The sequence below is a fragment of the Pleurodeles waltl genome, chromosome 3_1 (assembly GCF_031143425.1).
Source record: "Pleurodeles waltl isolate 20211129_DDA chromosome 3_1, aPleWal1.hap1.20221129, whole genome shotgun sequence".
NCBI classification, from domain to species: Eukaryota; Metazoa; Chordata; class Amphibia; order Caudata; family Salamandridae; genus Pleurodeles; species Pleurodeles waltl.
Window position 1 is genome coordinate 1,170,126,708 of NC_090440.1, and position 27,943 is coordinate 1,170,154,650.

A 27,943-nucleotide genomic window follows, 5' to 3' on the forward strand; every position below is an offset into this window, starting at 1 on the left:
CACCTATTTGGATGAATTACTATCAAGGCTTAGGTTACTCAAAGTGGCCCTGATAGTTGAGAGTCTGCTGCAATAGATATGTTTTTATATGCTGTGAGGAAAACTATTAATCAAACTATTTGCATACTACCCAGTGCATAAATTGCACTCCAGATAATGCACACCCATTTTTCGGCCTCATGTACAACATCACAATACAGTACACATAGCTGATCCCCCATCCAATACCCTTTTCCAGATATAGGCAGTACACAGATTATGTACTAAGAAGTCCTCTTGGAAAGTTCTAAGGAGCCTCATCAAAGCATATGAAGTATCTACTGATGTACTACAGTGAGCTATCTGTACATGGAGTGAGAAATAGCTGCACATGTTGACTTTCCAACCATCCAGCAGAGGGTAAGGTTGTAGTTCTATATGTAGTTTTAAGCTGTAGAGGAGCAACCTTCAGTATTGTATTTATTGAAGGCTGGCAGGGTAAATATTCTAAAGTGCATTCAGATGAAAGAGGTCCAACCCACTGGATGCACTGGATATTCAAAGCAGATGATCTGTATAGTCTATTCAACAGTGACGGATAGGCAGCCCAAACAATGCAGTAGTTACAGGCAACCAGATCTATGACCTGCAGGGTTCACACTGCAGCGACAAGGTGGAATCTGCATTACAGACATGTGGCAGCCACAACAATTGCGTGGGTAGTAGTTTCCTTCTCTGGAAGGGATTTTGTTGGTATAATAAATAAAGGAGTAAAAGGAAAGAAGTGGTGTTGGGAAAGATAGGGTTGGAAGTAGTCAAGTGGTATTTTTTGTGCAGACTCTCTCCTCCAGCTGGAGGCGCAATCCATGCTTCAAAGGTTGCAGTGGAGTTGGTTCCAGAGGAGGAACGGGGTCAGGGATGTTATTTGTGTTATTTCCTGATTCCCAAGAAGGACTGTCGTACATCTGACCCTAGACCTCAGGATTTTGAACTGGATTCTCAGGCAGGAAAAAAAATCAAAATGCTGACGCTAGCTCAGGTGCTTCTCATTTTGGAGAATGAAGGCTGGATGGTTTCAGTCGTCTTGTAGGATGCATACTTCACTTCCCTATTTGACAGTCGCACAGGAAGTATTCTTAGTGCACGGTGGGGCCTTAACACTATCAGTTTTCAAGTCTTGTTGTCGCTTTTCGAGTCTTCACAAAGGTGATGGATCCCAGTGGTAACACTGCAGCGACAAGGTGGAATCTGCATTACAGACATGTGGCAGCCACAACAATTGCGTGGGTAGTAGTTTCCTTCTCTGGAAGGGATTTTGTTGGTATAATAAATAAAGGAGTAAAAGGAAAGAAGTGGTGTTGGGAAAGATAGGGTTGGAAGTAGTCAAGTGGTATTTTTTGTGCAGACTCTCTCCTCCAGCTGGAGGCGCAATCCATGCTTCAAAGGTTGCAGTGGAGTTGGTTCCAGAGGAGGAACGGGGTCAGGGATGTTATTTGTGTTATTTCCTGATTCCTAAGAAGGACTGTCGTACATCTGACCCTAGACCTCAGGATTTTGAACTGGATTCTCAGGCAGGAAAAAAAATCAAAATGCTGACGCTAGCTCAGGTGCTTCTCATTTTGGAGAATGAAGGCTGGATGGTTTCAGTCGCCTTGTAGGATGCATACTTCACTTCCCTATTTGACAGTCGCACAGGAAGTATTCTTAGTGCACGGTGGGGCCTTAACACTATCAGTTTTCAAGTCTTGTTGTCGCTTTTCGAGTCTTCACAAAGGTGATGGATCCCAGTGGTTACAGTGCATCTCAGATGTTTAGGAATATCAGTATTCTCTTACCTGCGTGATGGGCTCATCAAAGTCAATTCTCCAAAATTAGCGTTGCCACTTGTGGTTAACGAATCAGTGGTTGTTAAGCCTGGGCAAACCCAATTCTCACCTAGAGCCCTATCGGTGCACCCTTTTCCTAGGGGCATTACTGGACACTACGGTGAGTCAAGCTTTTCCTCCTCTAAGGATTTGATGTTTAAGAATGGAGCAGTGATTCCAGTTCTGAAAGTCTTGTTAGGTCTGTTAGCCTCCTGCATTCTGTTGGTCAACCATACATGTTGGCACATGAGGACCGTCCAGTGGTTTCAGCACAGCGGGAATTTCCAGGCGACTGTCTCCAGAGAGACTGCAGTGGATCTTGCAATGGTAGGGTGTAGGAAAGTGCTCCTTTTTTACATGGTCACCCCAACTTTTTGCATGGAATATGATGCAATTTTGACTGAAAGTGCAGTGGGTTCCCTCTATCCAAGTCCCCAGTGCCAGTTCATTTTCCCTAAAATTGTGCAGTTCACCAGTTGGCAACACCTTTGGCACCCCTGTAAGTCCCTGGTAGATGGTACCTCTGGAACGTACGGCATGGCTACCAAAGAGAGTCTCGAAGGGCTGTAGCATGTATTGTGCCACCCTCAGGTACCCCTCCCCTAGCACTTGCCAACTGCGATTGTAGGCTGTGTGTCTTGGTGCAGCTAAAAAAAAAAAAAACATGGAATGGCACACAGCCTTTTTGCCATGTCCCCTAACACTGCATGCAATATATGTAAGTCACCCCTACAGCAGGCCTTACAGCCCTAAGGCAGGTGCATTAGATTACATGTGAGGACATATCTGCAACAGCAGATATGTCCCTGCTATGTATTTGTCGATTCTTAGCTATAATCATTGAACACAGAAGCCATTTTTAGGTCAAGCGTGCAAGCACTCTGATGTGTTGTGATCTATCTGTGGGCTTTAACCACTCCCACTGCACGCCTATCACTATCACTCGTTCATGGGCTTGCCTTTCAAACATCCTTTATCATCATTCATAAATGCTTTATGTGTGTTCCTCCTTGGGGCGATTTTGTTACCGCCTTGGCCATAAACCCTGTTACATGAATAATTGCACGTTTGCCGATACTTCTGACTGCGAGCGAACTTCTTTTTCCTTTTGTGTCTCTCCTTCATGCTCATGGCGGCCATGGAGCATTGAATTGGCTCACTTATGTCAACTGTTTTACTTTTAATTTTCAATTTATGTTGCAGGAAAAGCCCAGTTAGGGATTTACAACGCTATAGCTCTAACCCGAGCAAATGAGAGACCCATTGCATTGCAAATGCTTGTTAAGTAGATGTGCTGGACATTTAGTAATACAAGTTCCCCAGCTACATGATTGCTTCACTGAAAATAGGGATGTTTGGTCTCAAACATCTGGCATTAATAACCTCTCACTGATGCCAATGATGGATTTAATACATGCACCCAGAGGGCACCTTAGAGGTGCCCCCTAAAAAACCTACCATCTACATTCAAAAAAGAAACCTCCCCTCAAGATTGACACCTCGCCTCAAAACACCACCAAACAAGAAAAAGACAATAGGTGGTACATCTTTCTCTGTTCAAGTGGCCAAACTATAGAATTAATTTCCCCAAATATAAGATCCATGACTAACTATCTCATCTTCAGAAGACTACTCAAGAGTTGGCTCTTTCCTACATAGCCACCGTACTCAAACAGCAAACATTATAAACATTTATAATTTCATTATGTGTATATAGTTAGGTATGTATATTTCTTTGTACAAATAGGTATAACTATTTTATCTTAAAATATATAGATGCTCTTTATGCCGGTTTTAACAAATGTATATTTTACTTATAGTTAAATGTATACATGTACGTATGTATGTGTATGTGTCGCTGTATATATGAGTATACATTTATTGTGTATATTTGTATGTATATATGTGTATATTATTCTACGCTTAACATAGGACTTTGCATAATTTCTATATAAGTTGTTTGATCGGATGCTTAATAGTCTCTGTTTTTATTTTATCTGTTGCAATCGGCAAATATGATCCTGTCCACAAGCATTTCACTATTGAAATATTGAGAAAAGGTCAAATAATGTTATAAAAGTACACAAAAAAATTAACTTCAAATACTGGAACTCTTAAGTCTGTGTTTATAAGATCTTACTTAAATCTCAATATATTATATTCCTTACAAATATATTCCCTTACCATGTAATCATGTATCTATATAGTTATTATTTTAGTCCTGCTGTACAAGAGGAAAATATTTTTTTGTTTTAATGTTCACCCACTTAAAAGTATTCAGAAACATAATTTTGACAAGGACTTTTATTTAAGAGTTAGATAGATACATTAGTGCTTCAGTTCATCACCTCTGTGTGCCAGCCTGGGTCATAAATCTGACTGAGCCCTGCTATCTGCAGCCTTATGATAGTAATGGAAAATAAACCAGCCTTCCGTTAACTTTAAAAGGAGAGTTGATACAGTGCTTATTTAAAAATGAAGTTACGGCTCCAAACCACTCTGAAGGTGTCTGGGAGGTACTGGTAGCTTGCAATCGACTGGTTGGCGACACCTGGTTTGTTCCACGATTATGAATGTGGTGATGATCCCTGTAAACCACCAGTCTCTCCAACACTTGATAATTGAAGTTGTGTTCAGGGGTGGCTCCTCTGCTGTGGCGGGAGAGCGTGTCTCACCTCCCAAGCACACCCCCCCCAGCAGGAGCAGCTGCAAAACTTTTACAAGAAAAGGATAATAAACTTTGTTTATTATCCTTTTCTTGTAAAAGAGGTGGGGCCACGGGCGATGACAGGGATGGAGGGGGAGTGCACAGCACTCCCCCTCAGTGCGCATGTATTTTTGGCCGGCCACCTCGGGCCGGCCAAACACACGTGCACACTAGGCGCTCTTCAACCTGGCATTGCATTGCCGAGTTGGAGACAGCAGGCAGAGACTCTCACTCTGCCTCGAAGCACCCTGGCTAGGTGCTCCGTCCAATCCTAACTCTGCCAGCTGCATGAAAGCAGTGCTAGGATTGGATGCAAGTCAGGCTGAAAGCCTGTGCCTGGAGTGGAGGACCAAGGAGCGAATCGGCGCATTGAGAAATGTAAGTTTAAAAAAAAAAAAAAAAATGGTTGTGTTAGCTTTTAAAATGTACTAATATTTGTACTCGGTCAAGGTATGCCTTTTTAGATTATGTCTGAAACCAGTGAATTTATTATAAGCATTCAACTCTAGGTAAGCGTACCATACCTGGAGGTCAGTTATTACAGAAAAGCATTTTCTTGTTCACTTTATAATATACCGACAAGGAAGAGGTATTTTGGATGAACTTGGGAGTTTGCACTTCTCCCCTGCTCCCTTCCAGTACGCATCCACCCCTGAACATGTCCAGAGGAGTAACACAACTTGAGTGAGCCCTCCTACAAAGTACATGGAGGGTCCCCCTCAGGCCCACCACTAATCACTATGCTCATAGTACTCTGCTGAGCCCCCCCTCCCCCCCCACCAATCACTATGCTCATAGTACTCTGCTGAGTGCCCCTCCCCCCCCCCCCCTCCCTCCCCATTAAGCTCAGATCCCTCCTCCCCGCACTACAGGGGCTAATATTACACTACTCAATATGCCAGTTTGCCTGTGTTAAATTGAAGTGGAGGTACTTTCCCCTCTTTTTCAAATATGTTGCTTTTTCTTTTCAGGCATTAAACCATTTCAGTGTGACCGCTGTGGGAAAAAGTTTACCCGGGCTTACTCCTTAAAGATGCATCGTCTGAAGCACGAAGGTAAACGCTGTTTCCGGTGCCAGATTTGTAGTGCCACATTCACTTCCTTCGGGGAATATAAACACCACATGCGGGTGTCCAGACATATTATCCGCAAGCCTCGGATTTACGAGTGCAAAACATGTGGCGCCATGTTCACCAACTCTGGAAATTTAATCGTGCACCTGAGGAGTCTGAATCACGAAGCATCAGAGCTTGCAAACTACTTCCAGAGCAGGTGAGGTACACAACAAGACACAAAAACAAAACGGAACCCAAATCCAAATAAGGAGACAAATTCTTTACTTGACCTATCTAAATATTCCTACAATTAGGTAAACCTAGCACGGTTTACTGAGGCACTAAGTAACGGGCCTTTGATTCTTGCATAAATTACTCGTTGTCTCTCTCTTGCATGCTCCTTCCTTCCCTGGGTCTGATGTAATTTTCCACACCTAAATCTAGGCCTGGGTTTGGGAACATTCTCCGAATAGCAAAGTCCAGTCAGGTTATCAAGATATCTATAATAAATATGTAAAAGGAAATTCACGTATCCTGTATTTTCAATGAGATTATTGTATTACGTGCTGATTTCACTCTTCAGTGGCTCTATAAGCCCAGTCCTAACTACATCCCTTCTTGAAATCGAAGCCTAATGTTTTGAAATTAAAAGAAGCCTCCCATCTTCCTGAGCACATCTTATACTTTTTTCCCCATCACAAAATTAGTTGTTGCTGGAGTTAAACTTTAGATAAGTCTGAAAATGAACCTGTCTCTGCAGCTGGCTTCCATTTTCCTCTTGTAGCAAACAGACCAAGTTAGCTTTTGGAAGTTGAAGATGTTGCCTGACTCTCAGTTGCACCATGTTTATTTTACAACTGAGAAAAAGTAGTTCAATGTTCAAAAGACAGGTATATGCAAGCATTTTCATGAGTGCAAATTCTTAGTGATTATGAACCCTAACGTAGTTTGTGGATTGTTTGCATATTGTTGTTTTCCTTCTAAAATGTAACATGGTTGATGGCGGACAAAATGATTACACTGTGTGGCACCTTACCCCCACACCCCTCTGGATATTTCAATACGTGTTTTTTTCCAGCTTTGAATATGTGAATTAACTCAATCTTTTATTGCATCATCTTTTGGGATGTTTATGGATTTCCTAAAAAAATATTAATTCTCCTCAGGCACCTTTCATGTTTTAAGTACAAAACGTATGGGCATACATTTAACAGTTCCTGTTCTGTAGGATGTCTCTGGGATGGTTAGTTTCATCCTCTGACTGTTCTCACACCAGAATTAAAAAAACATATCTTAATAATTTGAAAGTCGGTTTCACAGTTTAAAAAGTGGAACAAAGAACAAATTTAACCTAATAATTCGTTAGATTGCCACATAATATCGCATTTTAATATAAACTATAAATCATGTAAAACCATAAACTTCGTCTACAGCATTACTCTTTTCTTCCATTGTTTCCAAATATCTTTCACAAGGAACTAAAGTCTCATCGCCTTTCTGCAGATAATCCCGGAAATCTAAAATCCTAATCTTCTTTCGATAATTCATCATTAGTTTATAGTCCGTTCTTCCCACTTTGGTAACCTAGTATCTTTTTTCCTGATAACCAGTACAAATGTTGCTTTGGTCGTTGCAATGCAAGTTCGTTAGGACTGCTGCCTGAGTCAAGACACTGTACTAAAGGAAATAGAAACAAATGCTGCCAGGATTTCTTCTTTTGTACAATTTAGTTTTTTAGTATTCTGTGTAGTCTCTAATACTACTACTGATGGAGACAGTAGTTTGAATTAATCCAGTTTTACGTACAGTATAGTAAAATATGAGTGATTGAACTACAAAGCATGGCCAGAAGCCTGAAAACAAGCAAAATCAACAACTTTAAAATGGTTGTGATGAGTTTTGAGTTAGTGAAGTGATAAGATACTTGTCCCTGTATTCTATAAAAACGATCAAAGCCGAGTAGATAATGCACACAAATATTGAAAACGTATAACATTCATGAGGACTATATGCTATACTTTAGCATTTTTCAAATTGGTGTCCGTGAATTGCTTGTTAGATTTCAAATCATGCCGTTTCGAACATTGGGCTAAAGATGTATTGGTGCTGACCCACTTCTTTCACAACTTGTCTTATGATAGCAATATACAAAGCAGGTAACTTTCTCTGTTACTTTCACCAGTCAAATTTCTATTGTCCCAAACCTTTTTTTTTTTCCTTTGCACTTAGTAGACGATCTGCATGATTTCATTTCTATTCCTTAATGCAGAGTTAGCTTCTTGGGCATTTACCTGTCCTGTGTCATCCAAGCCATCATGCTCAATAATCACAAATGCCGTCCTGTTCAATACAAAGCAAACACTCTGCAATGTTGGGTAGTATTTCTTTTTCACTTTTCGGAGTGCAACATTAACTTCTCGGAAAGAAGCTTTTAATTAATCCCCAAAGATTGATAGAGTATGTACCATGTGCACCTCTGAAAGAAACAAAGGTGCCTTCTTACCTTAAACTTGTTTGTTTTTTGTGCCTTTGCCAGATTCTTCCATTGTGAGACTAAGTATAGTTGGTGGCATGTAAAATTCAGATCCTTGTTCTTGGAACTCAGCAAATTGATCCCTGAGAAAACAAAATGTCATGTCTTTAGGTTTTTACATCAGTAGCTCTGTTAAATGAGAGTAGAGGCTAAAGGCCGAGCTGAAAAATAAGGAGATTCAACACACATTTCTGATGAGAACTCATTTTCTGCTCAGCTAAGGTAAAAGTTCTGACTAAGAGGTTATTTCTAGCAATTGCTGATTACAAATGACTACCACTTAATGGAGTAATTTTGCGATTTAAATCTGGTCTTTAGAACAGGGTAGTACACTGGTTTATATAATGTCATAGGAACATTGTTGATATTCTAAAAGATCTCAGGGAGTGTCTTCAAAGTTCATATTCAATTCTGTTTGAAATGCTGACAACGTATGAGAAAACCATCAACACTCTTTGTTTTCATCTGGCCACAAATACTCCGTTACGCCCTCCGACCGTTATCTAATGCAGGATCTGAGGAACCATGTTTGTCTAAGTTGACCTTCACACAACATGCCAATGCCCTGGTCAGATATGTGAAACAACATTTCAATTTGACCAAGAAGTGGTTCTGGCTGCTGAAGTCTGTTAAATTAACTAATGAGATCACTGATCCTATCGACGCTTAACTATTTGAACACTCTGTAAATTTGCCTCTGTATATTCTAGATTCAGAGGCTTCAGAATAAGATGGCCAGAATACATCTTATCCTGAAGAAGCACAAGCACAGACGTCTAGCCATAAAAATACACTGTTTGATGGATTATTCTTCCTGATGCATCTTCAACTTATGAATATCCGTTGTGTGCTTGACTGGGTCTGCAAACATTTCATCCTCAGCACTAGCTGTCCAGCCCTTCGAGGTTGCACTGTGTGACTTTAGCCACAGCTTTATGTGCCCAGCATGTGAAAATATTGGACAATATTGACTGATATGCTGGGGTCAGTTCCTGTATTTCCACACCTCATCAACGAGAGTCCACAGCTTACTCAAACCCTTGGTCTGTGCTTCACAAACATTATTCTTCAGCTTTTGATAGTGACTTGGTCAAATGTCTCCTCTTAAGTTCTCAGGGTTTATATCAATACAATAAAAAGATGTCCTCATCAAATCTTCTATGTCTCGCCTCTCTTGACAGGGAACAATCTTTGAAGAGATTTTCTCATAAAAAGCAACATCTAAAAGAGAGATCTGCTTCATTGTCGAGAAAATGGTGCGGTTTCTGGAAACATTTAGAGACCTAGTGTGGGTTTGTTCCTTGCCATCAAAGCTGGTACCGGTAAAAAACAAGATGAAGCCAGATTTCCCAGCTTCACCTGCTTATACTGTGCAGATTGAAGTTTTTTCGTAGGTTATGGTGAGCATATTCAGAATGGACTTTCTGCCCTTGGCCACTCCTCAAGGGAGGGCCTATCTCTGCAGGTTTGCCGATTACTTCCCTAAAACAGCTAGGCTGCTACCATATACTGTGATCTCAGGCTGCTTCCGAAGAAGGATATGCCTTTCAATAAGTCTAATCCCCGTGCTTTCGGTGCCCCCGAAGATCCAACTTTGATGCTTTTACCCCTTGACGTCGGCAGACATTATCTGAGCAGTGATAGAAAAGTTTTGTGCCTCCTAGCAGTAGCAGTGCACCTTCCTGTGACTTTGAGGTACACCCAGTGTGAGCAACTTTTTGGGCCATACTTGGATGCTCTGGCTGTTGCTGACAAACACGACCCTCCATTTCACCTGCAATTGGGCATGATTACAATAGAGCTTGCCCATAAGGGATGCATCCTACCCTTCCTGTCTTCCCCTCTTGACCACCCTTCTTTCACCATTATGTGCTCCCCATCACGTTTGCCTTGCTGAACATAGAATCCATTAAGGGGAAAAGGGGTTTTAGTTGCCTCATTACGTGTTCCCCAAGAAGAACTGAGGCTTGAATTCCATCTTGGGCCTCCTCCTCCTCCTTCTCTTGAATCTGTTCATTCAGCGGTACAGGTTCAAAATGCTGTTGTTGAGCCAGATGCTTTCAGCACTCATCGCTGAGGATTGGCTAATTACTTTCATCTGCACATCTTGACTTCTCCCATGCACTAACCGAAGTTTACTATGGCGCTACATCACTATCAGTACACTATTTTGTCTAAGGATTGCAACTTTTTTCAAAAATTCTAACCCTGGTGTGGTTCCCTAAGTAGGCCATGGGTTCTTGTATTTCCATACTTGGGCCACTGCCTGGTGAAAAATGGTTCCCCTGTATGAGCCATGGTACATGTTCGTCGCCCTTGTCTCCCCAGCACGACTTGGGCATTGTCACCAATGCCCATAACATCCGTGCAAAGAAGTTGACCTTTATATGATCAGGCCTTCAAAACTTTTCTCCAAGTCTCACTCATTCGGTTGCCTCAGGTTTCTTGTTGGTACCACAAGCCTGATGGTGGACAAGGAACTTTAACTGGTACTTGAGGAAATAGCTTTCCCAGGATCAGGGAAGGCTCTCAGTTTGTGAGCATATTAAAATTATTTTTTCCCTTGCACTACAGAGGTCGATGTGCCCATCCACTCTTTTGAAGCACTGTCCCTCCTGCCCTCTGCAGTCGCAGGCTAAAGTGGTTGTGGGTGCTGCCTTATTAGGCAAGTGTGCTCATATAGACATCACTGTAAGGGTTCTCTGGCTCCTGTTGGAGTGATGCCTGTGCATAACTGTATTGAAACTGTGGGTGGTCCAACTTGCTTTTTCTCCCTCAATCCCATCAAGAACCATTCCTTTTGCCACCATCCAGTTTTTAAAGAGTCATACCAGTGTGCAGTCTTGGACCGCTGTGTTTTGAGGTGACGCGACTGCGACGATGGACTCTTCAAGGGAAAATTTTTCCAGATTCAGCCAACCTGGCAAGTACCCTCAATGTGAAAGCAGATGCAAAAGTCATCTCTCCTTAGAGGACCAAAAGTGGGAGCTTCCAAATGATGTCACAGACATGATCTTCTCCAGAATAAGGGGTCCGTGCATGGTTCTCCTCAGCTGTGTTCAGAACAGGAAGTATCCTTGGCTTTGTGCCCTGTACTTTTCCTCAAATGGTTCCCTGGGGGGATGCCTTAAGGTTCACTTGGTCTCAGGGTTTGCTTTTTTCGCACTCGCTGACTTTGCTCATGTTGAGAGCCCTGCAGAGAGTTGAGGAGAAAAGAGCACAACTGATCACCCCGATTGGGCAAGGAGGGCCAAGTCCATCAATATATTGGGACTCTGCATTAAGCCAACTCAGCCAAACTGCCTGTCAGCCAAGCAAGTGTGCTTTCACGGGATGGTAGTTGGGTACTCTGGCTCAGTCCTCTAACACTGCAACAGCAGGCATAGGGATTGAGCATTGCTAATCACAAAGCTACTTTTGCCCACAGAAGTAGAAGACTTAGGGCCTCATTCCGAGGCCGGCGGGCGGGCGAAAGACCGCGGAGGCCATTCTGGCTTTCCCGCTGGGCTGGCGGGCGACCGCCAGAAGGCCGCCCGCCAGCCCAGCGGGAAACCCCTTCCCACGAGGAAGCCGGCTCCGAATGGAGCCGGCGGAGTGGGAAGGTGCGACGGGTGCAGTTGCACCCGTCGCGAATTTCAGTGTCTGCTAAGCAGAAACTGAAATTCTTTGTGGGGCCCTCTTACGGGGGCCCCTGCAGTGCCCATGCCATTGGCATGGGCACTGCAGGGGCCCCCAGGGGCCCCACGACACCCCATATCGCCATCCTGTTCCTGGCGGGCGAACCGCCAGGAACAGGATGGCGGTATGGGGTGTCGGAATCCCAATGGCGGCGCAGCAAGCTGTGCCGCCATGGAGGATTCTTGAGGGCAGCGGAAAACCGGCGGGAGACCGCCGGTTTTCCTGTTCTGACCGCGGCGGTTCAGAATGCCCTGCGGGGCACCGCCAGCCTGTTGGCGGTGCTCCCGCCGACCCCGGCCCCGGCGGTCCTTGACCGCCGGGGTCGGAATGACCCCCTTAATCTCAGTTGCTAGGAAACCCACACTGAACCCAGTTTATGCTAACTGCTGCCGTAAGTTTGTTAAGTAGGGAGAGTTGAAAGGTGTAGATCCTTTCAAGATCTGCCATTTTGATATTCCACTCTCTCTTTCCCAGCAGGGCTTGGCAGTTGCCACTTTTAAAGGCTAGTTGGCTGCCCTGTCTGCCATCATGTGCTTGCCAGACAAAACTTCTTTATTTAAGTTGCAACTTGTCCCACCTTTTCTGAAAAGTTTTGTTATTTCTTTGCTGAATTTAAATTTACTGTTAACGCTTGAATCAGTGCACAGTTGCTTTGTTCGCCTACAGACCAGTTGGCTTGGTAACAGTAACTTTAGCGCATACGATTGGAGAATAGCTGACCTGTTTGGTCCATTCACCTTTCCCCGTATTCTCTCCAAATAAAGGGGTACTTTTCACCTTCCCTTCATTTTTGCATAAGGTTGTGTCTGCTTTTGTCAATCCATTACTATTCCATCTTTCTTTACTCCTCCTCCTCATCCCATCAGAAAGGAGATGGGGGGGGACTGTATAGTATGCCCCAGGTGTACTGAGTCTTATCTCAACCACACACAACCTGACAGAGTGATATCTTCTTCATCTTAGCTTTAGCATGGCAAATATGACTAAACCCCAGTGAGGAGCCACAAGAACAAAATTGTGAAAAATATATTCACGTGGCAACACGTCCCAAATGTGCAGGACCATGAATGGTAAGGGCTGAATTATACACCAAAGTATTAGGCAACCTAATCATTTCGTTAGGTCCTACCCAAATCCCATCAACCTAGGAGCCCTCCTTTTGTCTCAGCTAAGGCAGTAGGTTTAGCAGTGTATTCAGCAAAATTATTACCCCTACTTACATCATCAGTCACTTTCTGACCTGCAGCACATTTAATAACTGCTAAAGCCTTGGGCAAAGCCAGTCCATTGAGGAGGGCACAAATTAAGGTATCATGGTTTTATTTTAGCACAGCTAGAGATCAGGAATCCTCTTTCCTCCCATAGCCTACTAAAATTGGGTGCCGTCCCACAGACATATTGGCTGTAAGTATATATGTTCACTATCACATCTGCAGTTAATTCACATGCTTGAGGGCTATTATTTCTACTGCTTGGGCTGACAATTGTGATGTTAGCCTTATCTCTACTGCTGCTTGTGATGTAGTTCCAGCATAAGCTGCTGTAGTTTCTCCTGTACGTAGTTTAAAACATGACTGATCCACCCATAAATGTAATTTCTTTAAAAAAAAAAAAGCTTTGTCATATTTCAATTCTGCCTTTAGTTTGTTGGTTTGTCACCAAAACACAGTCATGCAAGTTTGTCATTTGATTCCCCACAGGCAGAGGCATCAGTGTGGCTGGATCCAAAGAAGTACAATGATGCAAATTACTAATTTCAGCCAACAGTAGAATTGGTTCATATTTAGTTTATTTTGCATTAGTTAAGTGCTGTCTACGTGTTTTATTTATCAATGTATCAATACAATGAGAAACATATACATTCAGTGTATTTCCCAAAACCAAACTGTCACTGTGTTCTAATAGAACTGCCGCTGCTGGCCTCAGACAGTTGGCAAGAGCTCTGGCTACAAGGTCTAATATTGCAGACAGATATTCACACGGTCTCTTAAGACTGCATGTTCCTGTATGAGTACTGCTAGGACACATCCTTCCCACTCATGTGTAAAGAGGTGGAACTCTTTAGTGTAATCTGGAATCCCCAGTGCTGGAGACTCACAGAAAGCCTTTTTAATAGTATGAAAATGTTCATGATGTATCCGCATCCAGGGGACAGGGTCACTAACATCCTTGTGTGTCAGGTATTGTAACGGTTTAGAACTGAGGGAAATATTCGGAATTCTCTGCCTGCAATACCCTGCTATTCCTAGAAATTAACGTACTTTGTGTTGTGGTAGCAGGGTGTTGCATTATTGCCCAAATACTTTTGAATGATCTTCTCCTCTTCCAGTTAGAAATCATGTGGCCCAAATAGGATAGAAAATGTGGTGGTTGGTGCTAAAACATTCGCACATCTGAACACAAACGAAATAAATGTCACAATAGTCGATCCAATGAGTTCTTGAATGGGTGCAAAGCCTGGTAAGAATACCCAACCACCAAGGGTATTAAACTGCACTAGATCAGAGATCGTTTGTGTTCAGATGTGCAAATGTTTTAGCACCAACCACCACTTTTTCTAGACTTGTCACTTGATGCTATTCAGCACTCTGTTACCTTGACTCTGTATAATATACTTTGTTATTATTACGTTTTCGCTGCACTACTATTAGACATACATTGCAATTTTGTTTGTGAATTATGGCAACCTTTAACGATAACAGAGATACCCTCTTAGAAGAACTGTTCCAGGCAGGTACCCGTAATGCACCGTCTAACACACATAATCCATCTCAGGAAGGCTTAAGAATAAAGTTCATTAAACTTGAGCGACTAAAAAAATAGGAACTCTCACGGTGGTGGGATTATACTATCCTGCAAAGATATATGGATAACAAACAAATCCCCAGGGGTTTGAGGGTCATTTTGTTCCCCTCATTCGATGATCTCAGTCCGGATCTATTTAAAGAATGGGAACAACTTCTCATAGCATCATCATTTGGCATGATGGACATTCTTATTAAAGATGCCAAGGCTAAAAGAGACAAACTCTTACAGGACATTGTCTTGATGGAGAAAGAGATCAATTACATTGACTCACCTGAGACTAAAGCCCAAAACTTCAACATTCTCAAGGATGTCTTACAGAAACACCAACTATATATTAAAGACAAAAAACTTCGTAAACTTAGAAGGGATGACAATGACTATAAAAATGGTAGGGTTTTTACCTTTGCACGTAAATATGCCAATTTTAAATTGGACAAAGGAAATGAGCTCATACCGAAAGATCGTACTTTTTCTAACGATACAACCAGTGATACAGATCTTTCCAGTATTTCCAGTAGTGCAAGTGAAGATACGAGAGACTCTTTACCACAACCCTCTTCCAGTATCTCCCACAGATCGCCTTTTATATTGGAACTGGAGAGATACCGGAAGGGCCAAAAACAAATGCACAGGAGGGAAGAGGTACCTGCAAGGCCATCAGGCGGGGAAAGCATAAATCCAGACATGGGCAAAAAAATCAGAGGGAGTCACCACACATTCGACAACATGCAACCTACAACAGTGATGGCCAACTCCGCTCCTCTGATACACACCCCTAATGAGATCTCGATTGTTAACATTTCAACAGTGATTTTGAACCTTGAACAAATAAACATTCTTAAAAAAGGTTTAGGCTTTGTACCTGCTTCTTTACCTGATTTCACGCAACTACATATGAGTCTTTTCAAGTTTATACGTAAATGTAAACTTTTCAAATATTTCCAAGACAACAACACCCCAATTCAAGTTGCTACTGCTCTGTGTACTACGTCCTGTTCCATGTCCATCAAAGATGTCAAGGATGTCCAAACTTTGCTGTCCATTGACCAAACGGGAGGTCTTCTACCATCACTTTCTGAGATTCTTTCTGACCTTGAAGTAGCCCCTAACACCAGGGTACCTAGCGGTTTGAAAACTGCTTCTAAATTTACACCTGTCATACCTGAGGACAATGTGATTGACTTATTCTATAACAAGGTCACAAATGACCTCTATTCCATGAAGGAACAATGCCAGTTGGGACACAAAACCATTTTGCACAACATCACCAAAGCAGAAAGACTTGCATTACACTCACTCAAGACACTGGAAGACATTGTCATCAAACAGGCCAATAAAGGGGGGAATATTGTCATCATGAACAAAGTGGACTATATATCTGAGTTGGACCGTCAACTCTCAGACGTCACTGCATACCAGAAACTCAATCATAGCCCAATGCGGGAAGTCAATATTTGTGTACAACAAAAATTACAGACATGGCTTGACCGTGATCTTATTTTGGATATGGAGTACAGGTATCTCTACAACACCACTCCCACATCACCATGTATCTATATCTTGCCTAAAATACACAAGTCAGGTACGTTTCCCCCGGGTAGACCTATTATTTCCGGCATAGGTTCCCCTACGGAGAAACTATCTGAATATATTGACATCTTTCTTCAGCCCTTTGTGCACAATCTACCCGCCTACATTAGGGGACACCAAAGATCTTCTATGTAAGATCACCGATTTTGAGTGGACAGCGGGACACTTCCTAGTAACCCTAGATGTTACCTCACTGTACACCAGCATCCCTAGAACAGAGGGTTTGATAGCCATCCAACACTACCTTGACACCAGGGATGCCACATTACTCAAACACTCCAACATGTTGATGGATCTTATCTGTACGGTTTTAGACAATAACATTTTCACCCACAATGGTTGTTGGTATCGTCAAATACAAGGAGTCGCCACGGGGGCTAAGTTTTCTCCATCTTTTGCCAATTTATACATGGGATACCTGGAAAAAACACATAGTTGGCAATTTTGTCCACCCATTCTAACACAACACATCTTGTATTAGGGAAGATACATTGATGATATCCTTTTGTTTTGGTCTGGTGACTCACACTCTTTGATGCTTTTTACTCAACATCTCAATGGGAATACTTTTAACATCAAGTTCACTCATGAATCCAGCCTGTCCTTTATAAACTTCCTTGACCTTACACTCTATATTGACCACAATAAAATCTGCACCAAACTGTTCAGAAAACCCTCAGCATGTAATGCCATTCTATATGCTACAAGCTCACATCCTAAATCACAGATAAAAGCAATCCCCTTCGGGGAAAGCACAAGGATTCGTCGAAACTGCAGTGAAGACGTTTTTTTGTTGTTGAGAGAATTACATAACATGAATCTACGATTCACACAGAGGGGTTACCATCCTACCACCCTGCAAGAGGCTAGTAATAGGATCAAGAAAATTTTGGGCATCACAATACATGGGATCGACTCAGTAAGCAAACAACCAAGAGGGGGGAACAGGACTCTGTCCCTCAGACGCCTTGAGAGCAAGTGGATTATTAAACCGAGGGCTGTGGAAAAGGGCCTGAACATTCATAAGGACCTACACACGTTCTTATGATTCCACATTTTGCCTTGTTATGTATGATTTTGTTCTAGCTGGACTAGACCCATATGATGTTAACTTAGAAATGCATATGTATATATGACTGTACACACCAGTGTATATAGTTAATGTACGGTTGATCATGTCCCCTGAGTTTTTTTCATGTATATCTTTGTAGTAGTGAGTTAACTATAGGGGTTATCTTCTCTTGACCCCAGTTCCGTGCACTGATTTAAGTACTGTTATATTTTATAGGTAGTTTACCTCTAGTCATAATTTTTGTTTATGTGCCTATCCTTTCTCCTTTTCTTTGGTCCACTATCTATTTCTTTTTCACCCCTGATCACGTACTCATCATACCTTGTTCACTTCATCTCGGTGTTCTGTTTAAGTAGTCTCCATAATACTCACCATGACGCCTCTTTCCTAGGGGGAGTTTTTACATATATTTAGTGCGATACGTATACCAGGAAAAGCATTCTCTAATTTTATTTCTGATTATGATCTAATGTCGGTATCTATTTCCCTACACATTGCTAGTTCAACCTGCATTAAGCGCTTCTTTCACCTTCCCAAGATGGCCCCTATTATTCCCCGGTGCTTCGGGCACTAGGCTATTCTTTTCTTGCGCGCTTATCCTTCTTCGATGCTTATTATCAACACACACCTTTAAAATGGCGGGTCGCTGTTTCCTTGCGGTTACAACGCACGCACGCCGACATCGGATTCCAACTCTCAGTGCCCATGAGAGTTACGGGTAAGCTGTTCGGGACGTTGTCAGGGTCCCGTTTCTTTCTTCTTTTTTACTTCTGACGACCTCTTACCGTAATACCCCCTGACATTCTGGCTGTTATTATGCACCGGAATTTGGGCCGTGTTCCACTGCCGGTTCTGGTCGGTCCATGTTTCCCTGTTGTGACTCTCCGTAGCACTGCTCGTTTCTGTTATTCTCATGCGGATATATTCTCATTTTCACTTAGGTTTACATGGAGACCTTTTTTTTCGTTTTTTCTTTTGCATATACAGTGGCCCTTGCCGTATTTTTGTCCATAACTCACTTTGACTGTTTTTTTACACCCCGCTCCATCTCGTTTTAACTACCATACATAGCCTTGGGGTTTTTTCTTATTTTTTATTCTTTGACCATTCAGCTGGTTTCTATTAAACATTTGAACTACCACCTATTCCTGATCCATTAGAGTATATATTCTCTGTTTACACTCCTCAGGGTTTTAAATGTTCACTTTCTCTTTATGTTTTTCATTTTATTTGTGAGCTTACCTCACTTTATATTTCCAACTTTGTTTATAGTTCGAGGGGCTTATCAGGGACCTCCACCATACAGACTGACTCAATTTCAACTACTGCTGCCTCTGAGGCTTCAACGTTCATCATTTTCAGGAACCGCTTTATTATGAAACACTACTAGCCGCCACAGGAATACACGCTCATCTAGTGGCTTCACACGGATACTTCCCTTTTTTTTTTTTTTTACAGTTCTGGTACGTTCTCAATATACTTACCCCCCCCCCCCCTTTTTAAGGGTTATCAAATTTCACAAACGATTTGAAATAATTTCAACTATATGTGAAGTTCACTATCACTCCTATTGGCATATACGGTCATATGCACACGTTTGACTTGTTCACATCTTTGGGCGCGGTTTCTCCTCGTAACCGCGTTGGTGATTTTCGCATGTCTTTCTCACATAACACCGAGCTACCTGCTATCACCAGCAGCTTCATTTTCTGAGGATCACTCTGAGTCTTTTGTTTAAATAATAGTAATTCTTTCTAGAACACTTTCAAATTTGGTTAGTCTCTCGATACACAATTCTCACCGTTTTGACTCCATTCTTTCACCGATCTCTGGCACAATTTTAATAATAACCTGTCTTTCTCATACTGTATGAGGGTATCTCGTAACTTTTCTGTTTTTCTTTGTTTTTCTTCCTTGTAACTTTCTGTTTCTCTTTATTGCATTATTAGACAAGAAATTTGTTTTCTATTTTTTCAGCCTTGAAAAAGTCCCATTGGACGAAACACGTATTGGCTGTATTCTGGATTAATATTTAATATGTTTAACATAAGGAATTAAAGTTCATTACTATGTGACAACGATCTTCTGGAACATTGGACTCTCATTTATTTTTAATTTGATTCTCTTCGGACTACTTTCAGGAGTGCCCTGGTATCTTTGTTTTGAAAATGGCCCAAATAGGATACGTGCTTTCGACAAAACTGTAATTTGGAGATGTTTGGTACCCCTTGGACGCTAAGAAGTTAACCAGGTTTAAAGTGGCCCACATGCATTGTTTTTCCATATGAGCTGCTACAAGAAGATCGTCTACCTATTGCATCAATGCCACCCCAGATTCAAAAACATCTCTGATCAAGGTCTGCATTTATTATTTGTGAATGTTTGGAAGGAGATTCTGTATACCCTTGAGGAGTCAGGGTCCTAGAAAAACTGCACGCCCTAAAGGTAAAGGAAAATAAATATTGACTATCCGTACTGTAGAGGAACGGAGAAGAAACCTTTTGTCAAATCTGCAACTGAAAAAAAACTGGTATAGTGGGAATGGTGGTAAGAATGTTAGTAGGGTTCGGCACCACAGGAAATCTGGCCTGTACTATCTTATTAATCTCACAAAGATCTTGCACAAGACACCACTCATCAGGCTTTCAGCGGTTCTTACTTTGTTTGCGCACCAGGAGAATTAGGGAATTACAAACACTCCTCTTTGTTTCTACCAGGACTTACGCCTTTAACTAGTGCTGATGTTATTTCTTACAATCCCATCTCTCCCTCCTGTGAGATATTGTACTTTGGAATTAGAGGCAACCCACCATTTTTCGTCCAAACAACATGAATAGGCTCATCATTCAATATTCTTCCCACACCAGATTTGTTTAAAGCACAGACATTAACTGTTACATTGTTTAGCACAATATCAGGTAAACAATCCAAAACATCAGATGCAACTTCAGTATGGTGGGCACACATTTGAGATATAAATGGATATTCATCTCTGCATGCAAAGAAATCACCTTCTAGTGTACATTTTATGACAGCATTCACATTTATCAATAAATCAAGACCCAATAAATTAAAGGTACCTTTGTCAGAAACCACAAAAGAAAGTTTGTCCGTAATTGTAGCAATGGTAAATGTCACAGGGTGAGTAATAGAGCTTGTAATGGCAACATTTGAAATCCCCCACTTTGGTGTTGATCATCTCAGGGAGGCGTAAGTAGGGACCAGTATTAGCGGATACTGTGACATAAGTGGCACCAGTGTCTATGAGAAACTTAACATTATGACCATAGACCTCTCCTTGAACATAGGGACCCTCATGGTCAACTGGCAATGCAGGCATCCTTACTCTAGTTTCTCCTCCAGGGCACTCCTGGTCTTCATAGTAATCCTCACCATAGGTGACTTGGGCCATCAGTTGATATGGGTTGTGCTGTTGTCGTTGGTCGAAATGATTCCTGTTTATTGGAGCCGATGTTGGTCGTGAACAGGAAGCGGGGAAAGAACTGGGTTGACATTGCAGGGGGGTGTCCATACCAGATTGGGAATTGATGGGGGTTATTGGGACATTCATTGTTCCCGTGATCATTAACACCACAAATACAAAATCCTTTGTCTGTCTCTGGGGGGCTGTCTTTTTCTACCACGACCTCATCCCCTGAAGCCTCCACCTCTCTAGGTCTGCATGCTGCCACGGAACCCCCTACCCCGTCCCTTATTAGTGGTATTAAACTGCAGTAACTGTCGAATCCCTTACTTGGATTTAGTATCATTTTTTTGCCTCTCTTGTTTGTCCCTTTGTTGTTGTTGACACTCAAAGTAGTATTAACCATTAGCCAGTATCTCCTCAAGGGGTTCCCTCGACCAGTAAGTAATAACTGTCTGGAGTTGTTTCTTAACAATGGGCAATAATCCTTGCACAAATGCATTCAATCGGGCTGAAGTAGAACCAGGATCATCTATATCCATCCCACTGTGGGCTTTAAAAGCCTTTCTCATCCTTTCATAATAGCAATGAACAGATTCATCCTTTTTTAACTATCTGAAATATTGTTTTTCCAATCAGTACATTTACGAGACACAAGTTCATTGAGACATTCTAGAATCTTTTGTGGCTGGTCCAAGGTGTCCTGGGAAAAGGAACTATTGTTTTGTCTGTCTGGCTCTTCCTTTGACCACTGCACCTTTTGATCAGTTTAACCTTAGCTCACAATTGTGAAGGTATAATTATGGAACATAGCATCAATGTCTTTCCAGGTCAGATCACCTAATTTCAATACCTGTTCTACTTTCAATATCATGCATCAAGGCTCTCTCGTAAATTAGGGAAATCTTTAATAAAAATGCATAAGTCCATTGTGGTCTGTGGAGTATAAACATAATGAAACTTCTCATTTGCCATTCCTGGGACTTCCCTCATAGAAAGAATTTACTAGGGGTACTGTCAGGCTACAGAACTATCCGCGGACCAAGTTTACTTTCAGCAGTCCCATTCCCCAGAAAGTGAAATATATGTAACCATCAGGCCTGTAACATGTCTGGTTTTGGCATCTTCAATTTATTTTCCTTTTGATGGCTTTTACCTGCCTTTATCTCTTGTTCTCATTTGTCTGCCCGATCCTGCCATTCCTGTACCTTTGGATACAGTTTATCTCTTGAACGCCTAGCTTCTTCTCTATCCCATTCTCATTTGCCCAGTTCCATACAGTCATTTGTTAATTCAGTATCTCATGGTACTTCTAGTTTCTCTTTATTCTCTTTATTATTAGGAGCAAAGAAAAAGAGCATCAGTATGTGTTCGATATCCAAATTCCCCCATCCTATGTGCCACCCCATTCATTACTCTTTCCTCCAATGTAACTATTATTGAATCATCTCTGTATTTGTAGCAAATGTCCAGCTAACTTCCTCCATCTCTGAATCTCTTGCAGTATCGCTCTTTGACCTTTTTCCTGATCCTACCTTTACCTTTTGTGCTTTTGGCAATGTTGTCTGCCCCTTCATCACCTGCCTTAGTCTCACTGTAGGGAGGAAGCCTTCCGTCCAAAAGGCCCTCTGTTATTAGATCTGCCTCCTCTTCCTGTTGTGGGGCCAAAGGCTGTGCCACAAAAGCCTTACTTTCTGCCAAATCGTCTTTGCACCAGTATTCCTTAATCTTGTGCACACTCTAGGCTTGTCCAAATTCCTGTAACTCCTGTTTCAATGTATTACCTACTATCTCCTTAATTTGTTTCGCAGGCCTCAGTTGTGGGGCATACTCCCATTCATTCAAGCAATCAACCTGTGCCAGTCCAATCTTTTTCCTGTCTTTTTTCACCATGCAGTTTCTTAAATACTGTGTTTTCACAGTCAAATGTTCCCTCCAAGAGGAATTGCAAATAAATGTATTCCTTAGTATACTCATGCCATTGACTTAAAAATAATCCTGTTGATATAGAATCCTTTGACATTATTTCATGGGCTGGAAACCCTTCAGGTGGGGAAGGCTGACTCTGGTCTGACCTATTATATTTTCTTAATGTTTGACCCATTATTGAAATTAACCTTAGTCACTCCAAACATCCTACCAAACCCTGGGAACTTCAAATATCCTATTGTGGAGGACCCGACCTCCTAAATTAAGGTAGAGCCAATTTCCTCAGGGAAACCAATCCCCTTTCTTCCCTTTATCAGCACATCTCTGTCTCCTTTATCCTGTTTGCCACCCTTTTCCAATGACTGTCTTCTCAATAGTTCTTTGGGATAAAGCATAGGTCATTCACCTTGTGTCGAGGACACACAGATGGCGACTCAGAAAACCAGTGCTGTTGTTGAGGTGCACACTTAGAGATATGTAGGAGACCACTCTGTCCCCTTCACAGCTGTGCTGAGAACCAACTGGGGTGGGCTCTACTGATCCCCGTACAGGCCACACCAACTGTTAAAGCTGAAATGAAGAAGTCTTTAAATAGCAGAAGGATAAGGCATGAAGAATCTCCAGTATCATTTATGCGGCTCCTTCTGCAGCAGTGCAGTCTCTGAGCATTTGCACGGAGAGTCTACTTAAGCTTACAAATTACTCAGCATAAATAGATTTGTAGTCACATAGGGGATAGGTAAAAACAATTATCTCTAGTAAAAAATTATCATGAAACACAAGGTCCTTGAGAAATGCAGATGCAGGAGGAAACTTTCAGACAGCTTGCTATTTATCATTAACAACAGATGATTGGTTTCCTCCCTTTTTCACAGTGTCTAGTTACAATTTAAACACACAATTTTTCACTGACCTTCACGACACATTGGGGAGTTTGTAATATTTATAGCTAATCTTATGAGAACATCTGTGCAGCATTCACTTCCTTACTGACACCCAGGCCCTGATGACAGTAGTCCTAGATAAATACACTTCTACTCCAGTCAGACTCCGGCTGACTAGCCACTAGGGAATCTGTTTTTCAAGAACACAGCTCAAGTGTTCTAGATTCTTTGATCTTTTGTGAAAAGGAGAGAGAAAGACTCTTCAGTAATCTCCACTAAGGAATGCCAACTTCACGCTTCCTCCTAACTATTACTGAGGGATGAAGTCACAGAGACATATGCTGCATTATGAAAATACTTCTTGCTCTGACTTTGTTAGGTCTTGCCACATGTTTCAACCTCCTGCTGCATTTCTGCACCCTACATATTTACCACAGGACACTGAGCATTTGGAGACATGTGGAGGTATCCTTTGTTCCTTTTAATCTCTAACAATTTAGCTGCATGACTTTGGAGAGAGGCTACTTCATACGTCGTTGGTTCTTTTTTATTGAAACTATGAAATCACAGATCATGAAGTAATTTTTCAGATGACATTTTGCGACACTGTGGCCTGGCACATTTGTGAATCTATCACCACACGAGACCCAAACTCTGCACAGAACCTCATCACAACTCCTCTGCTAGTACTGTTGCCCAAGCTTTTTTATTTAAATACATTGGCTACAGTGCTTAAATTGTGCCGGTGGTTGCATGTTGGGCCAACCCTGGTGTTCATTTATTGGGAACAGCATGTATTTTCCCTCATCAGGCTTTGACCCAGAGCAGGAGCGAGAAAAGAGTGAAAGAATGTGGAAGAAAAAGATGGAAAACAATAATAAATGCAGAAAGCAGTGGGGAAAAATAAGCTGAGTTAGAGATATAAGGCGAAAGAAAGTGTCTGCTGATAGAGGCATGAGGTTGAATCAACACACTACACAGCTTTGGTACGCTGCACCCCGACTTTCAGTAGCCCCCATAGTGGGCTTCTAAAGAAGCTTTGGGCCCCAGCACTGATTTGCAAATTAAGTACTGCTTTACTCCTACACCAGTTCCTTCGCTCATTTCTAATTACTGATGTTTTCAAAATGGGTTTCTTTTTAGTTCTGCACAAAATGTCATGCCTGATCGGTATCATTCGACTTCTGAACACTGTGATTAGATTTAGCACTTGTCTCAGAAAAACTTGAACTAGCCCCCAGAATGGTGTTCTGGCTTCTGCACTGCTAAGTCAATTTGGAAAATAATATGCTGACACATATACCTTGGTTGCTCAAATCTAAAATTAGCTTAGCTCTTTCCATGTAGCCATCAAGAATATGAATAGCAAGATCAAGATGCTGGCAGCGGCTTAAATGTATTTATTTCCCGAATTGTAGACATGGTTAAATGCTTGTCTGCATCCTCTTTGACACCTCAATGTAATAAAGTGAGGTGCTACAATTGAATGGGAAAAAATGCACCAACTGATGTCTCTTTTCTAAATATTAGAAACATTGCCATCACTATTCGGTTGTTCTTATATGGATTTCTGGAGAACTCTGTGATTGTACACGTACCAAGGGATGTCTAAAAAGGAATGGAACTTTAGAAGTTGCTTCTTCCCTATGACTGGTAGCAAGTGTAGGCCTCTGGGGGAAGCCTTGCTTTATGACCCGTCTTGGAAGAAGAGGAAGCCATTCTGCATGGACAGTAGGTAACCCCTGTACAGGTGGGCACAGAACACAGCCCAGGTAACTAAAGCCCACGTGCAGGTTTGCTTGAAAAATGTATCTACCCCTGTGCTGTGAGGTCCTTATAGCCAAGTTGGTCAAAAACTGAATTATCAGCTTTACAAATGGATAAACGTCATCTAGGGGCCTTTCCTTGATTGTGATTGTGGCAAGCCTGAATTGTGCTTCCACAGCCCATGTCATTCCATAAATTTGTGGGTGCTTGTATCTGTTCATTTCCAGCCAAAGTAAGATGAAAAAGATGATGCCCTTCCCCTTAAAGCTTAGGGTAGTGCAGTGTTCTTTGTGGCTGATTCCAGCACTGTCTGAACCATCCTTCTAACCATTGCAGTTCTGGATATTGGTTGTGACGATGGTGTTCCTCCCCCTGTACATGTATATTGTGCAGAACTCACTATATATGATCGCCCATAGTACCTTCAGGGTACTAGATAGATTGTTAATTTTGTGTGTGTGAGCGGAGATGAGTAGTGGGGTGGTAATGGCAACAGTTAAATTGGACCAAGAAGAGGAGGTCACGGGCTTCCCTGACCTCTAGTTGCATTATTATGGGTCTCTACTGCAGCATGCTGCGCGGTGGATGGCGGAGGACAGTAGGGAGAAATGGCTATTGAGGGAAACATGCGGAACTGCACTCGTTTTGTAATTGTTGATGATGGGGGTGACAGTGCCACGGCACCTCCCACAGTTGGTGAGGAAGACTGCGATGATTTGGGAGAGAGTGATTGTCAGGGTCTTGAAGAGGCCATTGTTTGCGAATGAGTTAAACATATGGTCCCTTGTGCCCTTTAAATGCATTAGTGAAACTTCCGGTACTGTGGATGTGGCTTGCACATCTGTCATAATTGCTTGGAGGGGAGAAGGGACTTATAAGACTCCTGTCAAGTTGGACGTGTCGATAATGTTGTCTGTTGTGATTGTAATAACACCAGTGGTGTCGCTGCTTTCTGTTTTTTTTCTTTGTATCAGTGAAAATAAAAGCACACTAAAAATACATTGCAGACTGTAGCTATTGTGTATAAATATGATATGGGACACTGACATTAAAACTGGCTCCCTAATTGCTACTGGCAACCAGTTGATTCAATAGACCCCTCCCTCAGGTCCTACGGTTGCCCCCACTAGATACAAATCTCATCCATGCTGTGCCATTCATAAGATATATCCCCTAAATATATTAATCTTTTGTGTGATGTATTTTTTTATATGGTGTGTGATAGTCCATGTGCAGCATGAGAAGTCCCCGCTTAGACTTTAGAGACCAATTAGAGCAGCAGCTAAATTCTTATTGAACTGCGTCCCGTGATCACTTTATCACCCTCCTCTGGTGACTGGTTGATTTATTATTTGGACGCTAGAACTTGACTTTGGACCAGTTCATGGTAGTTAGAATTCACTTACTTTCTGTGGATGGAAATCTCCATTCAGTATTGAGTGGGACGATTTTTTGATGTTGAACATATTGTACTGTATTGCATTTCTTTAGGGAATTTTAGGTTGCCTGGGTGTCCCTTACACCTTATTAAATCGCTATCGTCACCATCCACCTCCATGAACACCCCACCCCCAACACCACCCTCCTTCTTTATCAACACTTAGGGTCGCTCAGTAACTAGAACTAGGTGATTTCATATAGCGTACTTGATACATTGCAGCCTTATCTTTAACAGCGTAACTGCCATTGACCAGAAACTGTAAACAAAGCCAGTGGAGAACCGAGTTCCAACTGATTTCAAAAGCAATTGAGATCTCTTGATCCTTGTGTCTTAACATAACATTATCCATAGGAACCAGTTTTCTTTTTGATATAGCACTTCACATTTAAGCACAATAAATATGTTGGATGTTTGTATCTTGGTCTCAGAGGTTGCTAGAACCTTCTCATTTATGTTGATGTTTACCACTTTATTTGCCACCTTGCCGCAGATAACCTGAGAGCATCAGTTTTGGCATGGCATTGATGTTAATGTGAGAGGTCAGTGTATACTGTTGTATCAGAATTCTAATCTGACTAACTCCTCTTTTGTAAATTTGAACTGCTCATTCCTGGCATATTTTGAGAGTGAGGTGTACAAGAGTAACATTCTTAACTATTTGTTATGTAATTTGACCTGTGGTCCGAGGCATGATTGGTAAACACTGTACCCACCAAGGAAAATATACATTTAACTCTGACTTGTCAGTAACCAGGAAAATCACCTCTAATAATTTTTATTATCGGTTTGCAGAGAGCTTCATGCAAATCATTGCATGCATTTGAGAGTGGGGCCGTCTACTTATCTCTCTTCTTTTTCCTGGAATATTTCAGCCTGACCCTATCTGCCTTTCAGTATTACGTTATTGTGCATCTTTGTTGTTAAGTAATGCCTGCTGTAGACCTTATGAACTTCAGTCCTGAAGTGCTGAATGTTTCACAGCATCTGGGGCCAGATGTATCAAAGGGTTTTACCCATTTTGTGTCTATGGGAAAATGTGTTCATACATATTGCCCCTAGTCTTTCTCTTGTTTCCTATTTATTGGGATTTTATGTACCCTTTTTCCATCAGTATGTCTTTGGAGTTAGCAGTGGTATCTTTCAATCAGAACCCCATGCGGGGCAAGAACCAATATTTAGCTGAAAAAGGTGCTTCCAATTGAAGTGCCAGG

General features: G+C 41.9%; 1 protein-coding gene across 3 annotated transcripts in view; it reads left to right on the forward strand.

The window, feature by feature from the left end:
• ZBTB44 (zinc finger and BTB domain containing 44) overlaps positions 1-27,943 on the forward strand; it is a 340,531-nt gene that overhangs the window by 297,829 nt on the left and 14,759 nt on the right. For 2 of the 3 annotated variants that reach the window (XM_069224464.1, XM_069224465.1), the window contains one exon: positions 5,523-5,823. In XM_069224464.1, the coding sequence (XP_069080565.1) occupies positions 5,523-5,823 (301 nt within the window). The remainder of the gene's footprint in view (positions 1-5,522; positions 5,824-27,943) is intronic. The other variant, XM_069224466.1, reaches the window with a different exon arrangement.